At 46.8% G+C, this 20,141-nt stretch overlaps 1 protein-coding gene across 1 annotated transcript; it reads left to right on the top strand.

Annotated features, from left to right (window-relative positions):
- The first annotated feature begins 4,268 nt into the window (after nucleotides 1–4,268).
- On the top strand, nucleotides 4,269–5,570 carry LOC124650422. Its single transcript, XM_047189951.1, has 4 exons — nucleotides 4,269–4,315; nucleotides 4,421–4,578; nucleotides 4,998–5,179; nucleotides 5,278–5,570. The coding sequence occupies exons 2-4, from the start codon at nucleotides 4,465–4,467 to the stop codon at nucleotides 5,417–5,419; spliced, it is 438 nt and encodes a 145-aa protein (XP_047045907.1). The 5' UTR covers nucleotides 4,269–4,315; nucleotides 4,421–4,464; the 3' UTR covers nucleotides 5,420–5,570.
- The last annotated feature ends 14,571 nt before the right edge of the window (nucleotides 5,571–20,141 follow it).

Genomic DNA, 20,141 nt, shown 5'->3' with positions numbered 1-20,141 from the left:
AGTCAAATAAAATGAGAACTTTGAATCTATGGTCTTGAAGCAAGATGACATAGCTAGGTTTGTTGTCATGTGAGCTCACCAACTTATTTATTAAGGTGCTACGCTGCTCGGCTCATATATCTTAGTCTAAGAGTTCTAATTTTGTGTCTCTAGTTCCTCCTCTTCTATCCCATAAACTATATTATATTCTATTCATTCGATGCCTCCGAAGATATCTAACTCTGAATAGTAGACTCTTCTCCTTCAGGTTCGTCAGTAGTTTCCTCCTCATTCTTATCATACTCTAAGTAAGGATTAAGAAGTAATAGATTGCGTACACTAGCATACTAGTTGTCTGATGTGTATAGCCGTGGATCAGGAGATCCTAGCCATGTGGAGGTTTTTGATAATGGGTTTTAAGAAAAGATAAGTTTTAAATTAAAAGAAACTATGTCTGTTGGTCCCGATGGGTTGTTAGAACTTCACTGAGTCCATTTCCCTTCGCGGTCATAGTTATTTACCTAGGAACGAGGAGTATCATGACACGTGCTCTGCACTCTCGAGATGTGTCTACTTATTCCACAAAACGATTTTACGCCTTGGGACTCAACTGACAGTATGTCCCCGTTCACACAATCCAAAATGGTGTGAGTCGTAATTAAAAGACAAGACAATCACTGCCCTTCTCCGCGACCGTTCATTCCACTCAGTGAAAAAGTTTCAGTTGAGAAACAGATAGCTCGATTTTATGAAGTGTTTTCCTAGGTGTTTTTATTGAGTTTTATTTGGTTTCAATGGTTTTCGCTTTGAACTAACGCAATAAGACAATAGTGTCAGTTGATCCTGGAATGCATGAGACTAATTACCCTACAGAGGTTACTCGCCTACTTGTATCACAATAAGAGGGGTTGTAGTTATATACTTATTTCATTCGTCATTACTCCATGAGGCACACGCACTATCACCATGGACCGAGTCTCTTCCCTTCTAACCTCTTTTTTGCAGGAAATTCCAACCAAACTTCATTGCTTCATTTATGTTATTTACTTTCTATTTTACACTAAATACTTTTTCTAGCAAATAATTTCTCATTTCACCACTTTCACCTCTAATATGTGTGGTCAATTCACTCAAGACTAGTGGCACCTTTGGTGCGATCGAATCGCCTATAAGAAGAAATTTCTTATGCTCTTTTTAAGCTATTTTCTGATGCCATTGCCAGACCATCAAGCTATTTTCTGATGAACCTGCGGTCTTGCAGGCCATCAAGCTATTCTCTGATGTCATTGCCGGATAGCTAAGAGTTTTAAGTGTTGTTTCTTGACACAAGTGTTGGGACCGCCAATGCTCATTGTTCATGATAGAGGGTCGAATCCCTCGGGTAAGACTTATTTGCCAGGACATTTGGAGCGAGTGCCTGATGAAAGACGTCAGGAGTTCATGGAAATTTTTCTGAAACTATTCCGTTGTTCCTTGAAGGGCAAGGCTCTTGCCTGGTTGCGTCACTACCACATAGATATAAAGTGATTGGAACAAGTATGTTGCTTTCTTTTTGCAGTAGTTTACCCTTTACGGGATGATGATGCAAGCTAGGAAGGATATAGAAAATTTCATTCAGAAGATCAAGGGAAAGTTTTGCCCAAACTTGAGGGAGGTTTAAAGATCTCAATAAATGTGTCCCCAGTGATGGCTATTCAGAATATGTTATTTAGCATCTATTATATAATTGTTTGAATGATGATTCTAAATAGTTATTCAAAATATGTTATTTAGCATCTATTATATAATGGTTTGAATGATGATTCTAAATAGTTACTCCATGTAAGTGTCGGATTCGGCTAGCAAAGGAAACTATGCACGTGATGTTGTCGTGTTTCAAGCTAGCAATTTAGATAGGGTCATAATTAACGGGCTTAACGAGCTGCTCCCGAGGCTCGTCAGCTCGCTCGTTTAGCTCATTGATGATATCATGCTAAAATCGATGTTTGGTTATGTTCGTTACTCTAAGAACCGAGCTTAACAAGTCAAGCTGACAAACGCTGATTTAGTTTTTCGACCTTCGAGCTTTAAGTCTAGCCCTACTAGCGACTGAGAAGTTAGGCTGGTGCCAACGTGGTCGATAGCGGGGGCGCTATCGCCCGTGGCGGGGCGGGAGGCGGGCGGGAGTGGGGCGGGAGGGCTGCGCGGGGCGACGGGGCTGGCGCCGGGCGGTACCGCCCGCTGGCGCCCGGCTACCGCCCGCGCTGGGGGCGACAGCGGGGCGAGAGGCGGGGCGGCGCGGTGGCAGAGTGGGGCGAGAGGCGGGGCGAGAGTGAAGGGCTGAGGTGGCGCCCTCTGATTGGTCGTTGGGGTAGCCGTTGGGGTAGCCGTTGGTGGTTCAAAAAATCCGAAAAAACCCCAAAAATTCATCCTCACCCCCTATAAATACCCCCATTTCTTCCACTCTCATTCCACACCTCACTTCATCTCCTCCACTCTCCATTTCCACTCCTCTCAACGCCATGTCTTCGTCTAGCAGTAGTTCGAGCGACGGAATGGAGGGTGAAATGATCGCTGCATTCCAGGCGGAGTATGAGGAGGAGATGCTCAACGAGGAGCCGGAGCCAAGACGGCGGCGACGCCGCCGAGAGTTCATCAGGCGTGATCGTCTGGGTGCCCACGATCGGCTGTTCGAGGACTACTTCGCCGACGACTGCAATTACCCTCCGAGCTACTTTCGGCGAAGGTACCGGATGAGACGATCCCTCTTTCTCGCGCATTGTGGATAGATTGGGTGAATACTCTCCGTATTTCACCCAAAGAAATGATGCTCTCAACCGTGCTGGTTTTTCTCCCCGCAAAAGTGTACTTGCGGCTTTGCGTCCGTTAGCTTATGGAGCCGTCTGCAGATACAATAGATGAGTGGCTTAAGTTAGCTAGACAAACTTCATCAGATTGTCTAGATAGATTACTGTGAAGGCATCATTGACTGTTACGGGGAGACGTTTTGCCGTCGACCCACTCGTCGAGGATACTCGGCGTACGTTAGCGAAAGACGAGGAGCGTGGCTTTCCGGGCATGTTAGGGAGCATCGATTGCATGCATTGGCAGTGGAGGAACTGCCCAGTGGCTCATGCTGGTCAATTCACAAGGGGAGACATCAAGCACCCTACCATAATCTTAGAAGCCGTTGCGTCGTATGACCGTTGGATCTGGCATGACTTTTTTGGAGGGGCCGGGTCCAACAACGACATCAATGTACTCAACCAGTCGCCGTTGTTCACTGATGTGCTTAGGGGAGAAGCACCCGTAGTGAACTTCACGGTGAATGGACACGAGTACAACTATGGTTACTACCTTGCCGACGACATCTACCCCTCCTGGCCGGTGTTCATGAAAGGTGTTACTCTTCCACAAAGTGAAAAGCAGCGAGTGTTCACTGCTGCTCAAGCAGCTTGGCGCAAAGATGTCGAGTGTGCCTTTGGAGTGCTGAAGTCCAGGTTCAACATTCTAGCAGTTCCGGGACGCTCCTACTCGAAGCGTACTCTTGGGTTGATCATGCGTGCATGTGTCATTCTGCACAACATGATCATCGACGATGAGCGTGGTACAAATTTGGAGAACGTCTATGAGACAGTTGAGTCCAATGTCGGCCCTGCAATACACAACCATGCACCATCAAGCCTAGCAGCCAGGATTCAGATGGACAACGAAATGAGGGACTCACCGATGTATACACAGCTCCAGCATGATTTGATTGAGCATGTGTGGAATAATGCCTAGATTATGTAATTTTTTCAATATTTTATGTAATCTTTTCAAATTTTTATGTAATTTTTTTTATGATGTAATCGGTAACAATTTTAGTTCAATAAAATAATTTCCTTGCATTATTTTAAATGTTGTAATCTTAAAAAGAAATGCTGATGTAGAGGAGAGAGAAAAGCTGATGTGGAGGAGAGAAAAGTGAGAGTGGGGACTATAGCCCATGCACTGGCACCGTGAGGTGAGAGTGGGGTGAGAGTGAGGAAAAAAGCTGACGCGGCGGGTGAGAGTGAGGCTATGCATTGGCACCAGCCTTACGCGTTACTTAGCCATGCTTCGCGTGAAGCGTCAAATAAGGTTCACCCACCACACTCTTGTGGGCCGCCCGGGCCAGGTTCATGGGCTAAATGCAACGCGCCCCGCGCGCGCTTTTTGAAGGAAAAAAATGGCAATTTGGCATTTTCAAAGTGTGGAGAACTGGGCCGGGCTGGGCCGGGCCGCTCGCGCATCGACAAGGAAGGAAGGGGAATTTTTCTGCGTATTCATGCCAGAGTCGGACGGCGGCGAGGACGAACCCTAACTCTCATACAAGGTGGTAACGATTCTCGATCGATCTCCCGATTTGGTGGACTCCGAGTGCCGTCGATCGCCTCGCGCGCGCACATATAAGGCTAACCCCTCCCCTCCGTGCCTACAGACACCTACGAACGCAAGGCGCGGCGAGGATCCGTAGAATCAGCCATGTCAGCGGCCCTTCGACACGCGGCGAGGAGGATTGGCGGCCGCGCGCTGCAGCACCCGCCGGTGGAGGTGCAGCGGCGGCTCTTCAGCGCCGGACGAAGCAGCGACGCCAAGGTATGATTTTTTTTCCTTTACTGTTGTTCGCTTGAACCAGAACAAAAGAACTAGCCGGAAAATCTGCGGATTTGTTTTCAGACGGACTGCTTAGTTTAGGGCACACATATGTACACGGATTAAAAATCATCATGTATTAGATTTGTCAGAATTGTACTCCCTCCCCATAAAATAGATGTCTTAGATTTGTCAAAATTTGGAAACAGTGTCTATATACATCCAAATTTTGACAAATCTAATACATCTATGTATGGACAGAGGTAGTAGTTGTATTAGGCAATATTTTAAATTCTACAATCTTATTTTTGTGTCATGTGTTTCACCAGATCTTTAGAATATCCCAACATCCATGAATCTTCTTGTAGTATTTGTTATCTGAATTTTAAACTCATTTTGTGCTAATGCATGAGCTGCTGCAGGGCCTTGCCGTTGACGGGGAAAAGGATTTGGTAGCGAAAGTCAAGAAGATGAAAGAGGAGATGTACAGTGTTCTCTACGAGTGTCAGGAGAAGAAGATTTTTCATGGCACAGCGCGAGAGAATGCTGAGCTGCTGGAGGATCTTTCTGGGCAAGTCGAGCCTAGAACCAATGACTTCCGCTGGTATAGCCTCCAACATCTACACCTTGCACTCTCTTTTTTCCTTTATATCTATGTCAGATTGTATGGTTTTAATTCTTATTATGCCATCTGACATGTAGGCGCACACACCGGATAGGAAAAATGCTCAGTGATTCTATCATGTTGGCAGGGGTGTTTTCTGTCAACTATGTGGTTTTGGATAAGCTCATAGGTCCATACCCGAAAGAAAGGGGTAAGATCGAGCCATCTCTGGAGGCATAGGAAGGGAAACCGCGATGATGTTGGTGCTTTCTATTGTCTGACAACGTCATAATCGTCCAAATCCGGTATATTAGTCCTTGTGTAATTCTCTAGTATGAAACACATGGGCTCATCAGAATAGATATATGAAGAATACTGGGGGAGCAGTTGATTGATTGTTGCAGGGCACTCTGGGTTACAACGACTCTAGCCTATTTATTGGAAACAAAAAGGGGGCGATAGACATCATCTTGGTTGGTAGCTGCGAGAATAGCTTCCTCTCGGCTTCGGACACATCGTGCCTCTGGAGAGAGCACATGACGACTAGTCCTTGCAGGCTTTCTGTACATCCATACAACGTTGGCCATCTTGCTCGCGTGAGCTCCAGCGGTGTGTTCCTTTGGACCAGAGCTTGAACCAACAAATATCTGAAACTATCAGTTCTGTTCCAAGCCGTGCTCTCTGGTGGCTTTCTAACTCGCGAGTCGTTGCCAGCTGTGTTTCAACTTTCAAGCAGTTGTGCTGCTCGGGATTCGGGAACATGTTTGTTTCAAGAATGAGTGCTTGTTCATTATCCTGCCTAAGTTTTGTTTCTAGGGCAGTTGTCAGAAAAATGCTCTGAGATCAACAACTTGAGACCATTGATCACCTAATGGTCCAATAGCCTATTGCTTAGTAAATCTTGTTGAAGCAAAGTCAACGACATCACCATGCTAAATCTGGTTGAAGGAACATAAAAGAGCGTTGCAGGAACAGAAAAGATCACTCTTCAAGAGATCCACTCAGGACAACTTCATGAAGAGATCCACTCCGAGTGAAAAAACAACAACAAAAACAAGTGATGTTGGTAATACAAGTCTTCAAAAGATAGCAATTTTACCCTTTTGTTTCTGTAGTCACTCTGTGTTACTCCTTCAGTCACATAATATAAGATGATACCACAACCAATATGCAATGTAGTAACATCTTATATTATGGGACAGATGGAGTAGCATTTGATTATCAGCATAAAGCTAGAGTAGGCATAGATAGAGCCTAAAGAAACATATACGATAATCCAGCGACACAAGTTGGCTGGATGTGCAGTTAGAAAACGCAGCTTCAGAGGTACAGCAGCATACAAGATAGGCAATCTAGAGCTCACACATTCATTTGTTCAGATGCAATCAAATAGATAGATGGAATAACATACACAGCACCACAGGGATATCAGTCAAGTTCTAGCTGACATAGCATAAATAATCCCAGAGACAGCAGTCAAATTCTAGCCAACACAGAATAAACAATCCCAAGCAGCAAGTTCTAGCTAACAGATGATAAACAATCCCAGAAATTAAGACAAACGATTACGGGAAAACAATCTGATGTTGGTAATCAAGCATGAGCCACCTTCTCTTGTGCAGCAGCCACTTGTTGCTGACTTCTCTTGTTACAAGCATCGTTGAATAAGTGCAGCTCAATCATAACAAGACCAACTAGGAGGGTACCAGTGAGGGGAATGGATGATTTTACCACATCCTGAAACACTTCGAATCTCCGCGTCTTGCGCCTACAGGTGGCAGGTGAAATGAGATTACAAGAATGGATCAACTACTGTCAAGTCAAAACACATCACAGGACTGCATAGGTTTGAGAGTGTACCAACCACTGAGAGTCATTTGGCCTCGGCTTGATTTGCACAGAAAGAATCTTCAGCAGATGTATGTTCTGACGGTCAGTAGTCCCTGACTTGGCTAGCAGATCATACAACTCCTCCTTCTTCAGTAGGATTACCTCCTTTGCTTTGGCCAGGGTTTCAGGTGGTTCACAACGAACATACTGGATAGAAATACAAAACCAGGGTATCACACATGACGCGCTACTAATCACACCAACATTCACGTCGAGACACGGAAAATTGTAGGTTTTGGACGTTTACCCGCTTCGTGGTGCTCATGAACCTTGCAAGACAGGCGCCCGAGGCCTGTGATCGCTGGATCAGGGCACCGGCAGCCGGCGCTCGCTGGAGCAGGGGGCGGACCCAGCAAGCCTCCTCGCACCGGATCGAACAACCGCGGCCATCTCCTCCGGTCTGCAAAATTGAGGGATTTAGGGGAAGCAACACACCGGCGACGGGGGAAAAAGACCGGAGCAAGTATCGACGGCGAGCGTACCTTGCTGATCTGGGTATCCGCAATGCGCGCTCTTAGGGCAGACGCAACACTACAGGGTGAATATCGTAGCAGTTATGCTATTTCCGGCTGAACCTAGCAGTTATAAAATTAAACAAATTTCAAACAACACAAATTTTAGTAGACCAATAATTAATTTATAACATTAAACAAATTATAGAAATAACTACTACTTCTTCTTCTTGGACGGCCCTGAAGCGTCATCGTGTTGGCGACACTTCCTACTCATCACCTCTTCGGATGAATTGCTCGCCGACGCCTCCAACAAGCCCATCTTCCCCTCCGACGAGTCGTCCTTCCGCCTTCGCTTAGGCTTTCTTCTTCTTTGCTGCCTCCTCCACCTCAAGCCGTGCCCACCTAGCATCTTCATCCTCCTCCTCCTCCTCCTGGCCGTCGGCTATGGCATCATGCGCCTCATGGTCGTCGGCATTGGCGTCGCTCAATGGAGTGTTTGAGCTACTCGGCATCGGAGCCCTTTCCCACCAATGCCGCCATCCTGGTGACTTACCCTCGCTATCGTAGTCAGATAGCAACGAAAGGTTGCTCATGGCGTCGACCTCTCGTCGATGGTAGAGATGATGGTGGAAGCCAGTGGGAGATTGGAAGCACGGCTGGTGCGTACGACTTTTATATCAACACGGCCAGAAGCTGAGAAGGCGCCGCATAAATCGAAGAGGGCGGTGGTTGCTCTTCCGTGGTGGTTTCTGTGATGGGGAAGACGCCTCGATCGTCGCGTTTGCCCTTCCGGCGTTTGCTCTTCCGCGGCGGTTACACACCGAGTCTCACCGAGGAATTGGGTTCAACCTAAGTTCTTGGGCCACACCATGAGAATCATTTCGTGCCCAAATATTTTTATACGAGTATAATACTTTTTTTTCGAGAGTACGTAATTGCGTACCTTTGTTTTATAGAAGGCAGAACAAGGTTTACAGAAAGGTCATCAGCGGTCACCGGCTACGAGTATAATACTTAATCATCTTTTTTCCAAGAGGATTCTTTTTTTTTCAATATCTAAAACTACCACGAATTTTGGAGGATGCATAGCACCTACTCTCTACAGTCGAATTTAATCGACGCGGAGGGAGAGCTGCTCGTGCGTGTGCTTAGGCGGGTGGGTGCGCCAATTTATTAGGGCCGGAGGTAGCCTGTACCAAAAATTCACGTGCCCTATATAAACGTGTGAGGTTATACATGCCCTAACCCTAAGGAACCTAGATCCGCGAGGTATACGCTCGCCGTCGATGTTTCCTTTCCTGCCCCGTCGTCGCCCGTGTTGCTTCCCCCTAACCTCTCAATTTTGCAGACCGGAGGAGATCGATGGCCGCGATTGTTCGATCCGGTGCGAGGAGGCTTGCTGGGTCCGCCCTGCTACAGCGAGCGCCGGCGGCCGGTGCCGTGCTCCAGCGATCGCAGGCCTCGTGTGTGGATGCGCTGCGCCGCCCCTTCCTTGCAAGGCTCATGAGCAGCTCTCGAAGCAGGTAAACGTCCAAAACCGACTCTTTTTGTCGTCTCTCGACGGGACGTGAAATGTTGGTGTGATTAGTATCCTCGTTTTCTACGTGTTTCCAGCACGAGGACGAAATCCAGGAGAGGAAGGAGGAGCTGTACGATCTGATATCTCTGACGGAGAATTATCCCCATACTGACTATCACAACAGGCTCCTGCTCCGGGAACTTTCTGCACAAGTCGTGCCTAGACCAGCTGACCCTAAATGGTACAACATCGGAACATACACAGATTGTATGTTCCATTTGCATAGACATGTGTAAATTGATGAAATGCTCTGCTGCTTCCTCCCTTTTTCTGCCACTTTTGTGTTTGACTTCATATATAGTAGCTGATCATTCTAATAATCTCATTTGACCTGCCTGTAGGTGCTTCATGCGTGCAGCAAAACGTTTTAACAATGTGATAAGGTCAGTTGGGATTGTCGTTGGCTTGGTTATAGGTGGTGCTTCTGTTAAAGTGCTGCTCAGCTTGGAGGAGTTCTCACAGCGGATTCTCAAGGAACATAAAGAGGAGAAGAAGGCTGCGAAGGAGAAGCAGGTGGTTTTTTCTTGAGGGAGAACCAAGGATGGCAGATGTCAACCTGTTTCCCAGCACTATGTTATTGTAAGTTGTAACTATGGTACTTTTTATGATCTGTTAGCTAGGACTTGTGTGCAAGTTCATTCGCAAAAAAAAAAAAAAAACTTGTGTGCAAGTTTATCACTGCAGACAATCTTGTTGGTTTAACACTATGATGATTGTTGTTGCTGCGTTCTCGTGATCCTGTGTGAATTGGAATGTCATTCTATCCTTATGTCGTTCTGCAGTTATTAGGTCTATCCTAATCTGTTTGACAAAGAAAATCCTAAGGAACCCTAATTATTCCGAGGAGGTGTACCTCCCTTGCGATCCGAAAGGACGAGGGTGTATGACTTGGAGGCGCTTCAGCTGTAGTGTAAGCGGAGGGTGGCTGGGGCGAGCGGCGAGACATGAGGGGCAGCAACGTCGGGACCGCTCTAGGCTTCCATGGGAGGATTTTTTTTTCTTTTCGATCTCTTCCATTGGAGGATGTTACGGCCGTTATTTCCTTCGTATTCTCCAGGTGTTATGACTTCGAACCAGTATTTTCGGTGGTAGAGTTGCCTAAGACTACTCACAATGGGGAGTAACATAAACTAGTATCATGCATATGATACTAGTTTATGTTACTACTTCCACAATGGGTAGTATCATAGGTGTTGTAACATAAAGAGTTTCATTTATTGTTTTGTGGGATCTATAGTAGTACATCAACCTTGTGATCTCCTTGTGGCATGTACTAATATTTTGATATTCCCCTTAATCAACAATTGAGACATCAAACAGGGAACTCAAATGATTCATATATCTGACCGAGATAATTGAGAGGCATCAAATAGGAACTGAAATGATTCACACCAAACCACCATCCAGATCATGGATTATCCTGAACTGAATAATGCCTGCTGAACAATCCATCCCCTGCTATGCTTCATTACTATTCCCCTTGATCACCCTGTCAAACAGTTGTCAACTTACAATGTAACTAGTGTCTAATTTTCTTGTCTGATCATAATTACGAATATGTTGTTTAGAACTAACCTAATCTTTTTTTTTGTCTGGTCACAATTACACAAGGATGATACTTATAAATATATATAGTTCGAGGTGACCAAGCTGAGCTATGCCAAAATGGTACATGTATTATTCTAAGGATGGTTGAGTTCTTACTATACTGTGCAGTTTACAACTTGACAGTTGAGGCTTGCTGCAAAGCATCAGTTTGTTCTCCTATCTCGGTCCAACTGAAATTCAGATCCTGAGTGACGAGTTGATGAATCCGTACATTGCAAAATCAGTTCACAACATCAATCAGATCTAGTATAGTAAATATACTTTTTGGTGATCTTTGATTAATATTTCATACATCGCTGGACCCCAGCAGAGTTTGGGTACATAACTATTAGAATAACAGGAAGAACTTGCCATTGATTCAAAGATGGGTTAGTGGAGGAGCTCGTCGGGGCGACGGGGTAGAAGTGCGGCGGTGTCGAGGGGTTTGTGGAGGATCTCGTCGGGCGCCAGGGAACTGCTGCGGCGGCGAGCTGGCCGACGGCCGTACAACCTCTATATACTTGCGGGCACCTGATCTCTCCATGGTGGGTGCGGCGCTCCCGGCCGGCGCTGTCGCTGGCAGATGGGATATGGAGGGTGGAGCCGGGAGAAGATGCGGGCATGGAGGTGCCTGGGAACCGGGAAGGAGAGGAGGTGCGGGAGGGAAACGAGCTACAGTAGGTTAGGAAGAGAAGGTTCGGGACGGCGCACTGGATCAATTCCACCATAAAATTCCTCGTTTCAAGCGCTAAGTTACGGTATCTACTCATGTTACCGTAAGTTCCTCTCTCTTCTTTAATTGCACGCCACGTCAGCGATCTTGCCTAGCTGGAGTGTATGATACCGGTTTTGATACCAGCGTTGGGGCTAGTCTAATTATCTAAGCCAAGTTTTTGGACGGCTGCTCCTCTGGCACCTGCCAGGTCTCCATTCCCCAACCACGGCTAGAGCGTGTACAGCTTCTTCCCTCGGCAACTCAACAGCACGGCGGGCACCATAAAAAAAGAACAACTATGGATCCGACGACGACTATCTCGTCGAGAGTTTACGGACGACGGGACCGACAGGCAACTCGATCAAAAAACACGACCATCAACTCATCCTGTCCGTCCGTGAAGCGCAGAAAAAAAAGGTGCAATGGCAACTTAGAGTCCCGTTTTCAGATTCGATTTTCTACAAGTACGATATAAGCAAACCTACCATCTGCAATGTTGGAAAAATATACCATTTTCTATATATGCTGAAATATCATCAAGTGAATTTAGGAGTCGTCTAGCAGTAAACTATACGGCAGTTATAGCAAACTCTCGCAAAACTATCATCCCATCACTCTTCAGTGGCTGTTGGTGTGGTAATCTTACAGGGAAGACTCAAGGTAATAGAAGTACTAATTAAAATATCTGGTACTTCCAGCCAAGCTGTTCCATATCTGCCCTAGACTAGATTCCTTCTGCGAATGTATGATTAAGAAAATGCTTTGTTCAAAGAATGTAAGGATGCACTGCTCTTAGTTGTACATGGTGAGGGAACTGAAACAAGCATCACTGCTCTTCTTTATATTTATTTGCTTAGGGAAACTTTGTGAATGTGAATTGTCCAGCTTAGTTGGTCACAAGAAACTATAGAATGATAGCTTCTTGCTTCATCATTGCGGACAACTCTGAGGAGTCAACAATAAGTGATGTTTGTATATTAGCAGTCTTCAGGAGATGTCAACGTCAGAAACAAAATCCTGAAGACCAAAGCATTTTTACAGTTTCATTTCTCGAGTTGCTGCTGTATGGTGTTACCACTTACCAGCACAGAGCCTACAGATGATAAAACGCAGCTTGAGAGGTACAGGCGTACAGCAAAGTTAGGCAATCGAGAGCTCACAGGTTCAGATGCGATCATATAGATAGATGGCACAACACCACAGAGATAGAAGTCAAGTTCATACAGCTGCCCCTTCTTCATCTGGATTTTGTCGAGAGCTTCAAACAGTAATTGAGGCGGTGCACGACGAGGTAGCTGCACACACACATACAAAACAAGGATAGAATACATGAAGGCGCCACGAACATTCACGTCGAGACAGGAAAAGGTGCGGGTTTTGGACCTGTTTCGTGCTGCTCATGAACCTTGCAGGGAAGGGGTGGTCCGAGGGCTGGACCAGGGCACCAGCTAGCCGCAGCTCGCTGGAGCACAGCGGAAGCAGCAAGCCTCCTTGCACCGGATCGAACAATCGCGGCCATCTGCGAAATTGAGGGATCAGGGGAAGCAACACCGGCGACGAGCGAACGTACCTTGCAGATCTGGGATCCTTAGATTAGTCACAGTGGGGAGTAACATATAGTAGTATCATGCATATGAAGACGACGGCGTCGCAGGTGACAGAGTGTGTGCACCTCCGCTGCGGCCACGGCCACGGCCGCGACCTCGGCCTCGATCAGACATGGTGTCGTCTTTTCAGATGGTGAAGGCTAGGGTTGGGGAGAGAGGTGCTAGGGTTTGTGTGTGAGCACGTTCGTCGCTAGGGTTTGTGTGCTCACGCCATAGTTGGACTTGCAAGAGGCTCGGCATGCAGTCGCTCATGGTGTGAGCACGTTCGTCGACAGGCGAGGCAGTGGAGGGCTGGAGGCCGGCCTGGCCATGTGGAATTCTGTTGACGAGCGGGAAATCTAGAGTGCAGTTGTCGGGGGGAAGACCCCGGGTAGGGCAATGGACGCGGAGCAGCCGGCTAGAGGTTGGCCGGCTCGCGGCAAAGGCCGGCTGAGGAGCAGCCGGCTGGAGCCGTGGCCGGCTGCCTCGGAAGCCGGCTGGCTCTAAGTCCTAGTCGGCCTGGCTACGGCCATCTGCGCTGTGGCTGGGCCGGCTTCTACAAGCCATATCCGACTGGGGTCTATACCTCGGACCGACTCGAGGCTGGCGAGTCTTGCATGAGAAGGAACTTGGTAGGTGGTCCGGGTTCAAAGGTCCACGCTGACCTCCCTTTCCGTAAAGCGCGGGGCACTGTAGAGCAACAGTACCGCGCGGCGGACAGGCCATCATCGCCTACGACGGTCCGTACCGGCTACAGGGCATGATGGCGACAGGGACATCTCCTCGCCATGCCGCTGACTCCCTCTGGCGGACGGGACAGGCCACTACGCCTCAACGGCTCCGTGACGTCAACGCCTCGGGAAGGAGCGGAAGCCGGAGCCGGCCAAGCCGGCCAGTAGACCATAGGGACTTCTATGTAAAGTGCCAGCGCCTATATAAGCTGGGCTACCCCCCTCGTGCGGGGGATGCTCGATCATTCTTACTTCACTCCAGACTTAGCGCTACTCGAGGAGAGAGACCTTCGTCTACCTTAGCCTCCCCGAGCAGCCGGACACAGCTCTAGGAGCACCATTGTATTGTGTGACTACTATATACACTCATAGCAGGAGTAGAGGTGTTACCTCCATCGGAGGGCCTCGAACCTGGGTACGTCGCCGTGTCGCTCGTGCCCATACCCGCATCCGGATACCGCCGTGAGACCACTAGGAACCGCTTCGATTAGCCACCCTATGGCATATGCCGTGACGATACCACGACAGCAGTGGCCCTTGGCGCCATCCTCTGCAAAGGGTTGGCTACCATGTGTGAAAATTGAAAGGAGAGGGAGGCGCGCGGTGTCTGTTATCATCTCTTCCACCACTGTCCCACATCAATCTGACAAGAAAACACCACGGCAGCTACACTATGTTTACCTTATTTTTCATTTTGTTCAATTAGCTCTAGCTGAAAACTTGAGATCTAAAACTGAACAGACTGGCTGATGAGTGCAAAGTTGATCACCAACTTTAGACATGTAATAAACAGGTCGCGGCCCACTCATGGTGGCCTGGAGGATCACCAGAAACTATAGAATGGCAGCCTCCTGCATGATCATTGCGGACAATCTCATGCAGCGATCACTCTTCAGGAGATGCACTCTGAGGAATATAAAATCAACAATACGCAATGATGGTAGTAATATCAGTCTTCAGAAAATGTCGGTCGCCATTTCAAGACTTTCTGCTAGCCAACAAAGTCGTGAAGACAGGAGCATCTTACAGTTTCGTTTCTGTAGTTACTACTCCCATGTGTTCAATTATGAGCTAATATTTAATTATCGGCTTATAGTTGGAGTAGGCATAGATACAAGTTGGCTCAACGTACGTGCAGTATACAAAGATAGGCAAATCCAGAACTCACACTTGCTCAGATGCGATGAATTAGATAGATTGAGTAACGTACACAGCTCCACGTACAGAGATAGCAGTCAAGTTGTAGCAAACATATATAGCATAAGATGGCAGTCAAATTCTAGCTAACATATCCTGAACAATACAGAGAATTAGGACAAGTGCTTGCTGGAGAACAAATTGGTGTTAGCCGTCAAGCATGAGCCACCATCTCCTCTTATGCAGGAGGAGCATCCAGCTGTTGTCTCCTTTTCTTCTTAGCAACACTGACCTTCTCCTTTTTTTCGGCAGCAGCAGCAGCATCCATGTTGTTGCTTCTTCTTCTTCTTCTTCTTCTTCTTCTTGTTAGAAACACTCAACTTATCTTTTGCAGCAGCAGCTTCAAGTTGTAGTTCCTTCCTCTCTTCAGCAATAATATAATCTGTAAAGTACACCTGAAGCGAAGCAAGAACAAGTAGAACGGATCCTGACATAGGAATGCATGATGTTATCAAATCTTGAGCCAGTTCCAGTGCCTTCATCTTGCGCCTAGAGGTAGGAGAAATAAAGTTACAAGAATGATCAGCTACTGTCAAGTCATCAAAACACAAACATGACTGCAGCATATGTACCAACCACTGAAAGTCATATGGTCTCGGCTTGATCTGCACAGAAAGGCACATGAGCAGCTGCCTGTTCTGATGGTCAGCACGCCCCGACTTAGCTACCAGATCATACAGCTCCTCCTTCTTCACCTGGATTTCCTCCAAGGCTTTGGCCAGGGTTTCAGGCGTTTCCAGAGCATGCTGGATACGCTAAAAAAACGAGGATATCATCACATGGCGCGCTACTAATTACTAAACGAAAAAGAGTCGGTTTTGGATCTCTACCTGCATCCTGCTGCTCATCAACCGTGCAAGGAAGGGATCCACACCCGAGGCCTGCGTCCGCCGGAGAAGGGCACCGGCCGCCGGCGCTCGCTGGAGCAGGGCGGATCCAGCAAGCCTCCTCGCACCCGATCGCACAATCGCCGCCATCTCCTCCAGTCTGCAAAATTGAGGGATTAGGGGAAGCAACAACGGCAACGGGGGCAAACGATCGGAGGAAACATAGACGGTGAACGTACGTACCTTGCTGTTCTGGGTTCGTTTGGGTTAGGGTTCCTTCCGCTCCGGCCAAATCCTACGTGCCTAAAAGGCACCGCACATCTCGATCGGGTATTGGGCCTAGCCCATTTACGTTTTCCCTCTTTTTGTTTTTCTGTTTCTATTTTTCTTTTCTTTTTATTTGTTTTTCTGTTTTATTTTTTTAATTCGAAAAGGTTCAGATTTTAATTAGTTTAAAATTAAAAAAATGTTTAAATTTGAAAATAATAAATTTAAACTATTTAAATCTGAAAAATATTCAAATTCGAAAAATGTTACAATTTTGAACAAAATCAAAAATCTGAAAACGAAATTGTTCAACCTCAAAAAAAATGTTTAAGTTCGAAAAATGTTCAAATTTTGAAAATATTTAGATTTCAAAAAATCTAAAATTTTAACTTTCCGGATTTTAAAAAATCAGATTAAAAAAATTCAGCTTTTGGAAAAGTAAAAAAGAAAAATAGAGGAGAAAAAAGATAAAATAAAAAAGGTGGGGGAATGGTGGGATGGCCAGATAATCCGCTGGGGTGTGCGACGCTTGGTCCGTGCCGACCAGGTCGGCATACATCACCCCCCTTCCGCTCACTCTTCCGCCGCGGCCGCTCCCCTACTCGTACATGTGGAATATGGTATTGTGTGAAACGGCAGTCCGCCTATCGCTCCATCTTGTACACTTGCTCTTGGGCTAAATGTTTTATGGGACGGAAGGCCCAGTTATTTCGTTCTTTTTCCCCGTTAGCCCTCTCTTTTTTATCTCAAAAGTTAGTCGTATTTCTTCATTATCTTATCTAAACTTCTATATCAAAATAAAAAAGACGGGAGGGGCTTCTTTTGCACCTTTTTTGACCGTTTGAAATTTTCTTGGAGAAGTAAGTTCAACTCGCTATTCTACATAACTTTAGTGTTCGTAGTTTTTCGTTTTGACATTGTTAGATGAGTGCTTCTTGCTCTCCCTAATATACTATATGGAGTGGTTGATCTACTTGCATACCAATGGCGAAACCAATAACTTTGAACAGAAAAGTTGTGTGAAACGGTGCGGTAAAACTAAACCTTGAAGGAATTTTAAAACAGTTGACCATCAAATTCGTTCAAATAAACTCTAAAGGTAACACGAAACCGTGCTTTAAACACTCAACGAAACTATTAACCGTTCACGGGAATGGAATCACAGCGTCGAGGCACATCTTTTTTATGTACACTTTATCTCGAATCAAACCATAGGTGTTTACATTAGAGTGGATTAAGATAAACTAGTTTGCATAAACACTAGGGTCCAAAGTAGTGCATAAGTAGACCCAAGTCAAATTTCTACTTATACAACTTCTAATGGGCTAAGTTGCACTATTTCCTAAAACCTCATACGAATGACCAAACAAACCCATAGAGCCTGTTTGGTTATTCGCATGGTTTTTGTTCTTTCCGTTTTTGTGATGTGGCCCGCCTGTTGCTGCATGAGTGGAAATCAACTATGGGCTGTTTGTGCACTTAGTTTGGTTCCCAACAATGTTTTTCGGTGCACTTTTGTCCCATTGTTTGATAGTCCGCAGCGGATAAGAATACGGTAGCTGGAGGAAAAAAAGAAGTTTGGTTATGTGATAAAATTGGTTTATGACTACCACTTCAAACTTGGTGATGTTACCACCCTAACGGTTAGGAACACACAAAATACAGAAAACACACTGAATTTGGCACCTAATAGCAGATTACTAAGAAGGTTTCATATACACATGCGTTCACAATCAGGGGTTCAGATCAAAAGCCACAGCATTAGTATTCATCATTGTATCACACAAACTAAGACTAGCTACATTCTTACATAGACAGACATACAAATTAACATTGGCAGGCCGTTAACTAGCCGTGGTTAGGGCAGACGTAGGTCTTGCGGCTGGAGCTGTTGGGTTTGTAGATGTTCATATTTAGGCGAAAAGCATTAATCTTGAACTCCACCATGTCGCCACGCCCCAGGTCTACTTCAATATGACCTCCCGCCGGTTCCTCGCTAGCACCACCGGCCCACCTCGATAAGAGACCTGCACCCACTCGTCGCAACCACCGACACGCTAAGATGGCGATGCAGTGCGGCAGAGGGATCTTGATCCACTCCCTCACGTCTTCCTGGAACGTTAGTGGAACGACGAGCTTGTGCAAGCATTATATCATGTCCATGGCGACATCAGTATTGCTGCGGTATGTCTCTGCAATGCCATGGACATGGTCTAGCTGAGTTGTATACACTTTTTCCAATTCGGACGCACATTGATTTAACATGCACAGGATGTGCAATTCCAAATTGGAAAAAGTGGAATCGAACTTCAATCAAACCAAAACCATGCAAATCTACAATTGCTCTACTATGTATAGGTCAAAAGAAGCAATTTAATGGTCGTATGGACGGAGGAGAGGCAAAAATGATCCGCATGTATCCTCCCTAGAAAACCCTAACATCGCATCGAATATAGAAGATGGACGACTTAAAGTGGACAAATCAGGCACTGTTGCCGCTGATGATGACCTAGCTTGGTCCGCTGAAGCTTTGGGATTCGTCGACGGAATTGGACGCGGCACAGAATGTGGTGCCGCCGGTGAAAAAACCCCTCGAGGTCGCAAGGGTTGTGTCGACGAAAATCAGCGCCTTCCCCGCGGTCGCACTAGAGGTCCCGACCTCCGATGAGACCGCCGTCGGCATAGCCCTTGGCACACATGCCCTCCATCTCACTAGCGACGGATCTCTCAGAGCCTTGGCCAAATCAAAGTTGTTGGCTGTCCCCAACATTTAGATCTGGTTCGCTGCCTAGCATTGCTACACGGATTGAGCGCGCATAGCAAAGGGCTTCCGTGACGGAGGTTGGGGTGGGGTGGAGGAATATCGGACATGGCGGAGGTGAGAGATGGGTTTGTGCGGCGAGGGTAGTGAAGTGGGAAATTAACGTTGCATGTCCCATCTCCTGCATTTCCCAACACGTGCAGAGGAGAGGGCATGTTGCGCTCGTCAAAGGATGCACACGCGACAACACCCGAATCGAGCATGCCTCGTGGGCCAACATTTGAGCTGTTTTAAAAATCGTGGGGTGCGTGAAAACGGTGCGAGCAAGCCAAGCAAAGGGGTGAACTCTTCTTCACGCTGTGGGAAACCTCTTCAAGAGCAACCAAACATACCCATAGTGTTTCACTTCAAGAGCAACCAAACATACCCATAGTGTTTCTTTGAAATGACATGTTCGCGGTCAACTTAAAAGTGACCGTGCACCAATTTTTTTTTGAAGCTTTCACCGGGGGGGAGAGGATCCCCACCTGAATATATTGCATCAAGAACTATTTTGTTGGTTACATAGAGAGAGGTAGTCATGCCACAGGTCGGCGTGTACCCTCATTTCCGCTTTTTTGAAGCGGTGAGACCATAGAGTGAAGTCAGCGATGATGTTGCTAAGAGTCGTCGCCGGTGATTGGTCGATCGCTCTGAAGACCTTGGCGTTTCTGGCATCCCAGATCTTCCAAAGAATGGTGAGGGCGACGGTGTTCCAGATTGAGGAGGGGAGGTTGGGAGGTAGTGGCGAGGACCATATGTCCGAGAAAGAGCCGACGTTTGGAGTAATCGCCATGCGGTTCCATATTGCTGCCGCGGCGGGGCAGTGGAAGAAGAGGTGCGAGCGGTCTTCAATCGGAGCTTGGCAACGCGGGCATTCTTGCGACGTGATGATGTGCTTGTGCATCAAGTTGGCCCTTGTGTTGATCCTATCGCGGTGTAGTAGCCACCCAAAGACTTTGATCTTCTTTGGTACCTTTGAGCTCCAAATGTGTGAGGCGTCCGGGTCCTGTAGTTGGCTTTGGATGTGCATGTAGGCTGCTTTGACAGAGAAAGGCGATCCATCTAGCATCCTTCTCTTGTCCTGTTCGTCATTGAGGTGTACTTCCTGCAGCAGAGTAGAGAGAGAGGCAAGTTGCTGGGTCGCTGCATTGGTTAGTCTACACCGTAGGCCAGCCGATATATCATTCTGCAAGATTTCACATACAAATGCATGGGTTTGTGTATGGTGAGAGTATAGGGCAGGGTATGCAGTGGCTAGGGTTTCTGGGAGGAGCCATTTGTCATGCCAAAAAAGAACTGATTTGCCATTATTTGCAATGCAAGTG

The sequence above is a fragment of the Lolium rigidum genome, chromosome 4 (genome assembly GCF_022539505.1).
Source record: "Lolium rigidum isolate FL_2022 chromosome 4, APGP_CSIRO_Lrig_0.1, whole genome shotgun sequence".
In the NCBI taxonomy this organism is placed as follows: domain Eukaryota; kingdom Viridiplantae; phylum Streptophyta; class Magnoliopsida; order Poales; family Poaceae; genus Lolium; species Lolium rigidum.
This window is presented reverse-complemented; position numbering and strand designations above follow the sequence as displayed.

Excerpts from the sequence above, each read along its gene's own strand:
- LOC124650422 (XM_047189951.1), top strand. The coding sequence starts at position 4,465 with ATGTCAGCGGCCCTTCGACACGCGGCGAGGAGGATTGGCGGCCGCGCG. Across the intron at positions 4,579-4,997 it reads GACGAAGCAGCGACGCCAAG|GGCCTTGCCGTTGACGGGGA; the intron begins GTATGATTTTTT and ends GAGCTGCTGCAG. Across the intron at positions 5,180-5,277 it reads AGAACCAATGACTTCCGCTG|GCGCACACACCGGATAGGAA; the intron begins GTATAGCCTCCA and ends TCTGACATGTAG.